The sequence below is a fragment of the Aulonocara stuartgranti genome (genome assembly GCF_965226115.1).
Source record: "Aulonocara stuartgranti genome assembly, chromosome: 11".
Classification (NCBI taxonomy): Eukaryota; Metazoa; Chordata; class Actinopteri; order Cichliformes; family Cichlidae; genus Aulonocara; species Aulonocara stuartgranti.
This window is the reverse complement of record NC_138947.1, coordinates 11,190,344-11,202,714: the sequence shown is the minus strand read 5'-3', so window position 1 is coordinate 11,202,714 and position 12,371 is coordinate 11,190,344. Positions and strand designations below refer to the sequence as shown.

The window sequence follows — 12,371 nt, the reverse complement described above, 5'->3', positions numbered from 1 at the left end:
CCTCTGTCATCATTTTAGGTGGGGGAACTTGCACAATCGGTGGCTCACTAAATACTTTTTTGCCCCACTGTATCTAATGGCTCACATGGCTCACGAGTTGGGAGTTCGTCTTGTAATCGGAAGGTTGCCGGTTCGAGCCCCGGCTTGGACAGTCTTGGTCATTGTGTCCTTGGGTAAGACACTTCACCCGTTGCCTACTGGTGGTGGTCAGAGGGCCCGGTGGCGCCAGTGTCCAGCAGCCTCGCCTCGCCCAGGCTGTGGCTACAATGTAGCTTGCCATCACCAGTGTGTGAATGGCTTTTGGGGTCCTTAGGGACTAGGGACTATACAAATACAGGCCATTTCCCATAATTGCCACTGTATAAGATCACACTGCTGATAAAAGTTACTCTATTAAAGGATTACTTTTTTCTCAAACTACCACCCTACCGAGACTTCACCATTCAGAGAATCATACCTCAAAGAACATTGAGGAAAAAGACAACTACTGCAGTTTCCTTCCAGCTTTCTCCTAAGCACTCCTTTCACCCCTTAACAGTGTTCGATGTACAGCAGTGCATAGTCATTTTACACCTGTATGTACCGCCAGTGGCTCCTGTCATTAAATTCAAGACCCTGTTGTCTGAGGCTCTGAAGTAATCAAATATTAATACCTCCAGGCAGTGGTATAAATCTGTAATCAAGATGATGATGATGATGTCTGTGACACTCACCACTTAGCTCTTCTTTCAGCTCCTTTATCAAGATTAGAACGATCGTGTGATGCATTCAGAAAAGCAAATTTACTTCCATCCTTGGATGATGGGTTAATGCTTCACTTCACCTGCATCCCAAATTACAGTGAGAGTCATATACATCATGTATTTTCCAAAATAACCTCAAATCTTACTCTCCTATTTCTTTTACCAGTTTATTTTTAATGGTTACTATTTAATGTGTGTTTGGATGATAGCAAGGTAAAAGCAGAAACTGCAAAGATATAATAATACATCCAGACACAGTCATTAATACTCATACACTTCAATCTTTAGTCACAGACATTTACCAAACCAGGGTTTAAGGACTGATAGTCATGATGATCAGGCTCACTGCCTACCTGGCTAAATATTCAGTGTAAGACAGTGAGAGTTTATTTTAGTTTTTTATTTTATCCAAGGGCACAAAACCAGATCACATTCTCACTTTCTCTCCATGTGCTAGTAGATTAGTCATCCATAGGTGTGAGGACAGGGCTGTGAACCTGCATTTTGTCAGGTTGACAGAGAGTTAAACATGAAGTCTGGGACAAATCATAAAGTTTCTCAAGTGTGACATTTGGTTAAACAATCATCACGGGTGATTAGACTGTAGATAAGACAGGGGACTTTGGATATGTGAGGCAATCCCTTCAAAACAAAAATAAACAGGTATAATTTTTTCTTTAAGGACTTGGTAGGAAATTGTACAAGGCTAGTTTGGTTCCTGTCTTTAAGGATATTATTGTTTCTGTAGAGACTCCACAAGTAAGTTCACGTTTTCCTCTTGTGCTTGTTGTCATGAGGGATACATGTAGTTGTTTACAGAATAATTTAAAAAATCTCCTCATTCCCGTTAAACAAGGAAGGCAGGAGACTTTACTTTTTTGCTGCAGATGGCTGCACCAATGTAAGAAATGCAAAAAATGTCAACATCTGTTACGAATCATCGGTGTTCAGAATGATATAAACCACACCTTCCAGATCCTCTTACCCACAGATTGATGCACCATCTCTATAACAGCCTTCATTCACAAAGACATTATATACTGTAACGGTCTGTCTTCTGTTTACCCACATGTGCAGACATATATATTTACTCCATGTTTTTCTCTGAGTATTTCTCTAAAATGTTCCCGTGCCCTTGCTCCATGCACTTCTTTCCATTCTGTTCTTACCCTGCTCGTTCTAACAGGTTGATCCATGGCGCTTCTCTTGGCATCCGTTATTCCGGATCTTTTCTAGCTAGCCTGACAAGTTATGAGTGATGATGATTCTCCTGCCAGGAAACCAGGAGACCTAAACCTGTCCCATTCTGCAAGACTGATGGATGCTTGAACCAGGACTAGTTATCAAGAGACAGCCCGAGTTTTACATTTGAATGTGATTTTTAGTCAGACCAGTGTATTTACTTCCTGTATTTAGGTTATGGATAAAAAATACAAGATATGCTAAATGCTGCACATTACAGGAGACATGATGACAATAATTAAGCATCCATCAATTTGAGTACATTACATTACATGAGTTTTTCAAAGTTTGTAATGTAATTGTTGCTTGTAAATACATTTAAAGCAATCTAATCGTGTCTTTATACATTTATCAACACATTTAAGAAATGTCTACAAAATACAGTAGATGTGTCTAACACACACATGTGCGTGTGCATATCCACACAAATTTTCACACATTTTTAAAAAATCCAGTGAAGAAAAACAGCAAACAATATTTAGCCTCTAATTTTCCTTCATACAAGTTCACCAATATTTTTTTATTTCGATTGTAGTAAAGTGCAGATGAGCCAAATTTATATGTACCTTACACTATGTCTCTTTGCATGCCCTTAGTTCATTTTTCTGAAACATCTGCCTTTCCTGATTGGCCACTCAGCTCAAACAAAGGGTTTGAACAGCAGATGTATGTAACTCTTGTGCTTGAGAGGACTATGTTAAAGATACTCCTTCTGTTTGACATCATGGAGAGCCAAGTCTGAAGCCTGAGCTTTTGGTTCACAGGAATTACTTCAAACACTGACTAAGCTTTTGAAACTTTGGCCATGTTTGATATAAGAATCCATCACTGCGCACTCTGTTTATATGAAAGAAAGTCACAAAATCAGAAAGAAAAACCCCTAGAAAATGCACAACATTTGTTACAGAATATGTTTTATGTGTGCATGCTTGTGCTTTACACTGGTGTGTGTGTGCATAGTGTATATGGGCACATGCATGTTCCCGGGAATGTAAACACATTTTAAGACTTCCTGTCCGGGGATGAAACTGAAGAGAGCTTTAGAGAGTGAGGGAGGAAGGTATTAAGCCCGAGCCGCTGAATGAAGAGAGAGACTAAAAATGATGGAAAAAGAAGGAGAAATAGGAAAAGAGAAAAATAAGAACACACTGACACAGGTGAGATTTACAAACACAGATGGAGAGGCCAATAGACAGGAGGGTGTTTGAAAAATTTGGAGATATTCAGAATGGGCAAGTACATCTCGTTCACAGATTTACGCACAAAACAGAAATGGAATTCTACCTGATGATGAACTGCTTAACGCAGAAAGACGACTTCCAGAAACGGGGATGAAGATACAAAGTTGCAAAGGTCACTGAAAGCTGAAGTATCCTTGGACAACGATGAAGGAATTTTGGATTAGGATTTAAAGACACCCCAGTTTCATCATAGTTGACTTCAGAGTTACTCATTTGACTGATCTCCTTTTTCTCAGCAGGTATGTCATATAAAATTTCTATTTTATTAAAAAATTGAAAACTTAATGAAGTGTTTCACCAAGTTAGATTTTTGTGAACTGTTTCTTAATCAGGGTGTGCTGAAACACCAACGGCAAGCTTTTAGTCCAATCGCGAGTACATATGTCTCTAAAATCAGAGTTGTCTTGAAGGGTTTAAGTAAAACTAGGAAAAAACATAATATATCACTGTCACACTCCATAATTTTGCCTTATTTGTTTTCTTGAATGCTGTCTTTTAGATGATCAGTAGCACACACACACACAAACACACACACATAAAGCCAGACTCCCACGCTGCTAGGATTTATTTGCACAGTGTTATTTTGGATCTTCCTCTGAGCCCTCTCTTTTCCTCCCAGTATCATTTTACAGTTATTGCATCATGACTGTCTTTGATTTCGGAAGAAGAGGAGCAACAATAAAATGGAAACAGCGATGCATTAGATTACATCTGGGTTGCCAAATGTTGCGGTATTACAGTACAGTTACACTAGGCAGTATTTACAGTTTATAGCAGATAGAGAGTGCGAGCCCTACTGTAAATTTTATTTTAAATTAATAGCATTTTAATTTTCCTATCATAAATCTTTACTTGATGGCCCATGATGGCAATAGAAGAACAAACATGAGCTCGTCGTGCTGTTAGGGTTGCCTAAGGATTCCAATCATGTTATAGCTGTATCACATGTATTAACTCTTACATGCTTTATTTGACATTTGACATCAGTAAAAATATCCTAAATGTCATTCGTTTAGCCTGAAAAGTGATGACTTGAGAGGGTCAGTCAATTTATACGATTGCAGGTGCTACTAGATTTTGTACATTGAGGCTGTTTCAGGTTAATTTTGAGCCGCGTCTGTTGAGATGCATTCTAGATCCACTCGTGTGAGTCAAATCACAGAAAATTGTGGATTTAGGGAATCTTGAAACTATGTGTGTATTTTCTATGGGATAGTGGTGACAGAGTTCGAGGGTGACCTTGACACTGTGTTCCCACCACAGCTGCCCAGGTTCCCACAGAGGTAGGCACTTGCTGGTCTGGAAATAGTAAAAACAAACAAACATAGAAGTGATCATTGTATGATGCACATAAAGAACAGAGGTCAGATGGTGCCTTGATACAGACACAAGATGTGCAAGAGCGAGAAGCAACAATGTAACTAAATAATCTAAAAATGAAGACAGTAGAATCCCTGTATTCTGAACTTCTGAGATTAAATTAGGTGACAGCTAAATTAGATTAAAATAGAACTCAGAAGAGGAATAGGGAGTGGGTAGATCAGTGCTAGGTGATATCTTATTGCTGTTTTGGATACACAGACTAGTTTGCAGTTATACAATAAGCAGTAGACATGATGTTTAATGGTTATAATGTATAATAAATCCCAACAGTTCCAGCGTGATCTCGCCATTTTTACTTTCAATAAAATATATTTAAACAATTATAGCTGCAATGTTTTTATTATTTAGATTAAACAGGGCATGATGTTGTGTGATAGTAGAGGTTTTTTTTACAAAACCCAAAAATATACACTTTCTCATGCTCTGTGAAATATTATTTAATTTAATATTGTCTCATAGGCTATTTATAAAGTTTAAAGCATTTCATTTGGATCCTGTGAAGACACGGTTTATGAACAGTGTGTAAGGGCAAACTAAATGCAACTGGCTGTAGTTACGGGTGTCACAGGAAAATGTCTGACTACATTTCTAAGAGTGAAATCTAAGTGGAAAAACTTTAACAAACTGAAAAGAAAAATTCTCAAAGAATGTTTGGGAACAGTTTTTAAGTAACTCTTAAATGCACAAGTTATTAGAAATAAAGAAGAAATGACAACAGGCCTAACTTTTTTGCCATTCTGCTGAAACTTACACATAGTTCATGGGTTGCTTAGGATGAATAACATTCATATTTGTGCATATATCATAAAAGAGAGAGAAAGAAGCAAGTGCCTAAATAAAAACTTTCCTCAGAGTGCTCCACTATAACGCTTGTAAGCACTGTTAATAATGATGAACTAGGTCAAATAAGCTGACTAATATCAGAGGGTGTCACTGTGAAAACACTCATTTATTTCCTTCAGTGCTCTTAATGTTGTGTGGCTAGACTGCTCCGGTTCATGTAGATGAATCACATTATTCATGCCTCACCCTCAGTTGAGCATGTTATTCCCATTAGCATGAATAGACTACATTTTTCATCAGCCGGATGATTATTTTGCTAAGAGATTTGTTGTAAGCAAGGAGCACAAAACACAAACTCCGGGCATCACATACACTGGGCTTCTTAAACCTTCCCAGTGTGGCACTCACAGGAGCAATTAAACTGCATTTGTCATGGAAGACAAAGGATGCAGGAGTGAAATCCAGCTCATTTATGCGAAACATCACGCGACTTTGGCCTTTTTTAGTGCTTTAAATGCCAGTAGATTCTCCATGAGATTGATTCTGTAACCTAAGCTTTTGTGAGCTATTTAAATGGAAAAGAAAACAAATGATCTATCTCTTTTTTATTATGATTAAATGAAAAGGTCCCTGGATGTCCAGAGTAATGACATGTTGTTTCTGTACTTTGTGAGAGGGTTATATCTTGGCCAATAAGAGCAAAAGTATTTATTTTTTATTTGTAATAATAGCTGGAATGAGAATTAATCCTAGCCCCTCAGGGAGTATTGCTGTAGTGATAAATAAATATAGTTACATTATAAATATATGGGTTCAACAAGCCAGATATTGGTTTAAAATAGCCATGCCAGTGTATCTGTGACAACAGCAACAGCCAGTATGAGGTCAGAGACAGAGAGAGTGAGCATCAGAGAAAAGGAGGACAGTGTGTGTCCCTATGTTTCTCTGTAGATGCTGAAGTCAAACATAGAAAAGAGGAAGTAACATAGTACAGCAAGGCAGGCCTTTAGAGATGATGTAACTGTAAAACTGCAGGTTTCTGTTTAAACATGAAAACTAATGCAACTAATGCGTGGATCTGTCAGTAAATGTGGTGTATATATCTCTCTATAAAACTTGTATTATTCTCTCTGACAGTTTCCACTTTATCATCCGTGTCATCCTCACAATCCTCATCAGCATCATTAAGGCGGCTTATCACCTCATCGCACATCATCATGATGATGAACATTAATGGTACAGAGTCCTGGCTTTTCATCAACACTTCCTTTAATACACCTCAAATATCGGGTCCAGCAAACACAAGTGGTATGGAAAGATATCTTCAAAGACTGGCACATTTAGATGAGGGGCTCTACAATGACTTCTATGGCCTTTGGATTGCACTGGTGGTCATAAACTCCCTTATTTTCCTGGTAAGGTGTTTTGACGAAGGCTTTTTAATGTTGCACATAATTTCTATGTTGAAATTTAGTACCTCTTACTAATTTTCCTCGCATCTATCTTTTAACTCTTTTGGTTTTTCAGGTGGGCATGGTGCTCAACATAGTTGCACTTTATGTTTTCTGTTTCCGCACCAAGCAAAAGACCACCTCAGTCATCTACACCATCAACCTGGCCGTGAGTGACCTCTTGGTGAATCTCTCTCTACCGACTCGCATCCTGCTCTACTACAGTGGAGGAGCTTGTATCACCTGCTCATATCTGCACATCTTCAGCTACTTTGTCAACATGTACTGCAGTATCCTGTTTCTAACCTGCATATGCGTCGACCGGTACCTTGCCATTGTGCAGGTGAGTGTCGTCTGTAGCTTGGTTACACAGTCGTGCTTTTGAAAATGCTAGACACTTACAAGGCTGCACATTCTGCTCTGTCTTTGTAGGCTGAAGCCTCTCGTCGCTGGAGGAACTCCAGTGTGGCCAAATGTGTTTGCATTTCTGTATGGCTGTTTGCCATTGTGGTTACCTACTCCTTTCTTTCCACCGCTTTTCAGCACACAGGCTGCTGTCTCTCAAAGCTCCTCTTTCTCACCATCACTGAGTTCTTTCTACCACTTGTCATCATTGTGGTCTTCACTTTGCGCATTATGTGGGCCTTAACAGACCGTCGTCTGATGCAACAGAGCAGGTAGGTAGAACTAATATTACACTGACAGATGGCGGGAAAGAAAACTAAAGTTGTTTTTCTTGTATTGAAGAAAATAAAGTGCATCCACAAAATATTCAGAGGAAATCACACACTGGCTCTGAATACTTATATACATGTTATGTTTTTGTTTTTTGTTTTAAATTTGCAAGAATTTCAAGCAAACCTTTTTCACATTGTCATTATGGGGCATTGTGTGCAGAATCTCGAGTGAAATGTAAATAAATCGATTTTGGAATAAGGTTGTAACATGACAAAATGTGGAACAAGTGAAGCGTTCTGAATACTTTTAGGATGCACTGCATTAACTGTTTACATGGATTCTCTCCAGTTATTCCAGCTTCACCGTACAGTCCTAAGATGTGCAGGGGGTTTGTTAAATGTTGATTCTGAACTGAAATTGGGTTTGAATGTGAGCCTCTTTGTTCCATGTGTGTATGTGAGCCGTCTGTCTGTCTTTGACTCACTGACACATAGGATAGTTTATATCCCATAAAAATATGCAGATAATGGTATCTTTAACTTTATTTTCTCAGGGATAGGAGAAGGAAAGCTGTCCAGCTGTTGACAACTGTGCTGATCATCTTCACAGTCTGTTTCACACCCTTTCATGTTAGACAGGTGAGCAACAAGTATTTGCAACAAGTAAAAGGCCAAGTAGTATTAATGATTGTATTCTCCCTTATGAAACTGTGGATGCTTTCAACTTTATCCTCTAAAAGGATTACAAATGAACAAATGTGAGGCAGAAAACCAGCCTTTGCTTGAACTGCTCATAAATTATGTCCATGCTTGGGTGAACCTTGACCCTGCATTGTGGGTCACCGGTAGGTTCAGGACAATTTTGATTAGACAATATTACCAGGTGATAAAGCAACAAAAGAAAAATCTATATATATATAACATAAATATATAGACAAAAATACATGTACAATATTTCAAACCAATATTGACATGTATTAAAAAGACAGAAAGTTTATGTATACACACACATACAGTATACACACAGTACACAGTCCTCCATTTTCAGCAGCTCAAATATAATTGGACAACTTCCTGATAAATAATTTTATGGTCAGATGAAGCCTGTTTCCTCACTAACACTCTCCAGGAGGTTCATGTATCATTGTCAGAGTCTGCAATCAATGTAAACACAAAGGGTTTACAGCAAGGTGCAAATCCACTGGTTAAACTTAAGGACAGGAAGGGCAGATTAGACTTTGTCAGAAACCATCTAAAAGAGCCTGAACAGTGCAGGAAAAGATTATTTGGACAGATGACACAAAGATTAACTTGTACCTGAATTGTGGGAAGAGAAAAGTATGGAGAAGCAAAGAAAAAGCTCATGATCCAAAGCATACCACGTTATACGTCAAACATGGTTGGAGCCAGTGATATCGCATGGGCATGTATGGCTGCCAGTATAACAGGGTCATTAGTATTTATTGATGATGCAACTGCTAACAGAAGCAGCACCAAACACTTCATGGTGACAAAAACCTTACTGCAGAAGCAACCAGAGCGTTTCCCAAGACAAAGAAATCGGACAATGTTCAATGCCCAAGTCAGTCAACCCAGTAGAGCAGGCTTTTCAGTTACCAAAGACAAAACTGAATTCAGAAAGATCCACAAACAGACAGCTACTGAAGATGACTGCAGTAAAGTCCTGGCAGAGGAGAAAACTGAGCATTTGGATATAAATGGCTTCTAGATTTCAGGCAGTCATTGACTGCAAAGTTAACATAAAATACTAAACTAAAATACAATAGAATGTTATTTTAAAAAAGCTGAATACAAAAGTAGGGAAAATAGTAAGGATCTTAAAGTTATAATTTTAATAAAATACAACAAAGATAAAAACAGTAAACAGTGAAACACAATAAACATATTAATGAAATGAACGTTTTTGTTTGACTTAATGAGAAAAATGTATTTGCTTTTATGGGAACATTTGGCATTGCCTGTTTGTGCTGCAGGTGGTGGTATACTTCTACCCTGACATGCCTCACCATGTGATAGTGTACCATCTAACTGTCACCCTCAGCAGTTTGAATAGCTGTATGGATCCTGTTGTCTACTGTTTTGTTACAAATAATTTCCAGGTAAGACTGAAGCACTTTTCCTATTCTCTTCCTCCACGTTCTTTAACTTAACTTGACATTTTTCTTCTTTTCTCCACATCCACCTGTCCCTTCAGGTGTGATATGCCCATCATCATTTTTTTACTGATTGATTCTCCAAATAATTTACTTCTCCTGCTGTCTCCAGGCCACTATGAGACATCTTTTCCGCCGCGCAGAGCCCAAGCAGACCAGTGGTGACATTGTCAGTATGCAGCACAGCTCTAAAGCCTCAGCAGGGACGGACAACGCCATGACTAATAATGTTATATTGATGACCAAGATTCTCAGATCACTGCAGAGCAGCAACACAGGAAAGGACCGCACACTGTAAAATATTTTACAAAGGGTGCATAAAACTATAAGTTATAGGGATGGCACAGTTAAAGTTCTGAGTTCTGCAACTTGCTGACCAGCAGAACTCAACACAGACACTCAGTGCTGCCATTGTTTTTTTCAATGATGAGCGCCAACACAATAACATGCAGATATTCACATGTATATGATATTCACACCAAGAAACATTGCCATCACTCTGGACTGACTTTTCATTTGTCAATGTCTATAGACACTTGGTCAATTTAGCCAACTGCCCTCTGGATATTATTAGAAACTACACAAGAAAATGTCTCAATAAAATGGTAAATATTCCAGTGTTGTCTGTTTTCCTTTTATTTCTGCCATTCAATTTGGCAGAAATAAGATGCATATTCATCAGTGGCGCGGTGTCACTCTTACAGAAAGGTGAGACTCTTTAACAAGACGAACTGGACCAGATTAAAACAGTGTGCTCGCAGCCTCTTGCTGGACTCTTCCTGGCTGAAAAATTGTAAAATGTTATTCTTTCTATAGTTTTCATTTAAATACACTGCTAAACAAAATGTGTTTGGCCTCTGACATTTTTCCCTCCTTATCTTTTCTGGCTGTTTTTTTTTTTCATCAGTTTTGCATGTGACTAGACTCAGTGTCATTGCTGGTAGCATACGACAATACCTGGACCCTACAGAGGTTGCACGGGTAGTCCAATCCTCCAGGATGCCAGAAGGTTTGCTGTGTCTTCCAGCAGAGACTCAAGAGCATGGAGTAGATTCTAGGAGACAGACAGTTACGTTAGAAGAGCTGGAAAGTGTTTTAAAAAGTATTTAACCCATCAGCAGAACTGGTATCTGCTCCTTTGTGCAAAAAGCAGATATCAGGAAGAAGACTGCCAGAGCCCTACAAAATGACCACTAGCAGGCGTCCAGTATGAATGTCTCTGACCAATCATTCACAGACAAACTTAATGAGGGTAGCTTTACTCAGTGGGCCCTGTGCTTACTGTCAGGACATTGGAGCCTAATTGATGTTTACTGTATAATATCAAAATTTGCCACTGCGGCCCTGAACTTTTCGTGCAGGGTCACCTTGAGGATTAACCCTGAGGCATGAAAGGTTCTCGAAAAGCCATGGAGAACGTTATACTGGCTTTAACATTGTTCAGCACGACTGGTTTGGGGATGGGTCAGGGATGAAAAGGCTTATGGAGGGATGCACAGACCTCTACAGGCTAGGTTACCCACCCTGACTGATATTTGGTATCAAAATGAAATCTTACGCTCACCTGACTTAAATTCAATGGAACGCCTCTGGGATATTATGTCCATCCAAGTTGTCCTGTCCTGTCGAGTAGCTCAGTGATGCCTTCGTCCAGATCTGGGAGGAGATCCTCCAAGGCACCATAAGTTTCCTCATCCTTGTTAGGCATGCATGCAAACAGGCCATACATAAAGCCATACAACATACTGAGTAACATTTGAAATTGTTGCAATGAAATTTCTGAAAAACGGACTAGGCTGCTATATCATTTTTTCAATTTGGTTTTCAGGGCGTCTTTAAATTCAGTTCTCTGTTGGTTGATCGTTTTAATTTCTGTCAAACAATGTGGGATCCTTTCTTTCCTAACACATTACCCAGTCCACATCAGTACAGGCAAACTTTTGAGCAGTGTCGTTACCATTTATAGAACTATTAGTTTAGCAAATGAAGCAATAAAACACTTAGAAAATACCTGACTGCCCATTAAACTGTATCAATGGAAAACTGTACATTAGGTGTGTCAAAAGTAAAAGTACTCATCCTGCACCAAAAAAATTCCCCATCAGTGATATATGGATCAGTATTGCTGCTCCTGATATTTAAGGTGGAGCTCATTTTAAACACTTGTTCTCTTGACTGTTCACTTTATAGGTTGACAAAGTGGATCATCTGCCTCCATCTCACCCTATATCTAACATCCTCTTCTGTCTGCATTTCCTCCTTCACTACATCCACGAAACTCTTCTGATGTCTTCCTCTTTTCCTCCTGCTGGCAGCTCCATTTTCAGCATTGTTTGTCCAGTATATCCATCATTTCTGCCCGCCATGTGTCCAAATCATCTCAGCCTTGCCTCTCTAACTTTGTCCCCAAACAGCTCAACTTGTGCTGTTCCTCTGATACATAGTAATTTCTAATCCCATGCAATCTTTAACCAGCTCAGAAACTGAGATGTGAATTTAAAAAGTATATTAAATACGTTTTCTCTTCTTGTCTTTCTTTAATAGTGAGGGCATTTTCCTCCTCAATCCCCAAACAAGTAATATAATCAGAACATATTAGAGAATAATAACTACTGATGTACACCAGGGAGCAGCATTGCCTATTCTTTGAAAAAACCAATGGAGAACGAGCCCGAAG

General features: G+C 38.9%; 1 protein-coding gene and 1 long non-coding RNA gene across 3 annotated transcripts; one reads left to right on the top strand and one right to left on the bottom strand.

Moving 5' to 3' along the window:
• Positions 1–3,046: 3,046 nt before the first annotated feature.
• LOC309717825 (G-protein coupled receptor 20-like) lies at positions 3,047–10,309 on the top strand. 2 transcript variants are annotated; one of them, XM_082552688.1, is made up of 8 exons: positions 3,047–3,142; positions 3,239–3,465; positions 6,530–6,807; positions 6,920–7,186; positions 7,276–7,520; positions 8,075–8,159; positions 9,515–9,640; positions 9,807–10,309. In XM_082552688.1, exons 3-8 carry the CDS (start codon positions 6,610–6,612, stop codon positions 9,990–9,992), a joined length of 1,107 nt encoding a protein of 368 aa, XP_082408814.1. In that variant the 5' UTR covers positions 3,047–3,142; positions 3,239–3,465; positions 6,530–6,609; the 3' UTR covers positions 9,993–10,309. The 2 variants fall into 2 exon arrangements, with proteins under 2 accessions (XP_082408814.1, XP_082408815.1); XM_082552689.1 differs by lacking the exons at positions 3,047–3,142; positions 3,239–3,465 and having other exon boundaries at positions 6,503–6,807.
• Positions 10,310–10,539: 230 nt separating this feature from the next.
• Positions 10,540–12,190, bottom strand: LOC309717354. The gene is made up of 3 exons (XR_014279667.1): positions 11,918–12,190; positions 11,259–11,390; positions 10,540–10,748 (listed from the first exon to the last, which is right to left on the bottom strand). It is a non-coding gene; the product is annotated as an uncharacterized lncRNA (long non-coding RNA).
• Between the last annotated feature and the right edge of the window lie 181 nt (positions 12,191–12,371).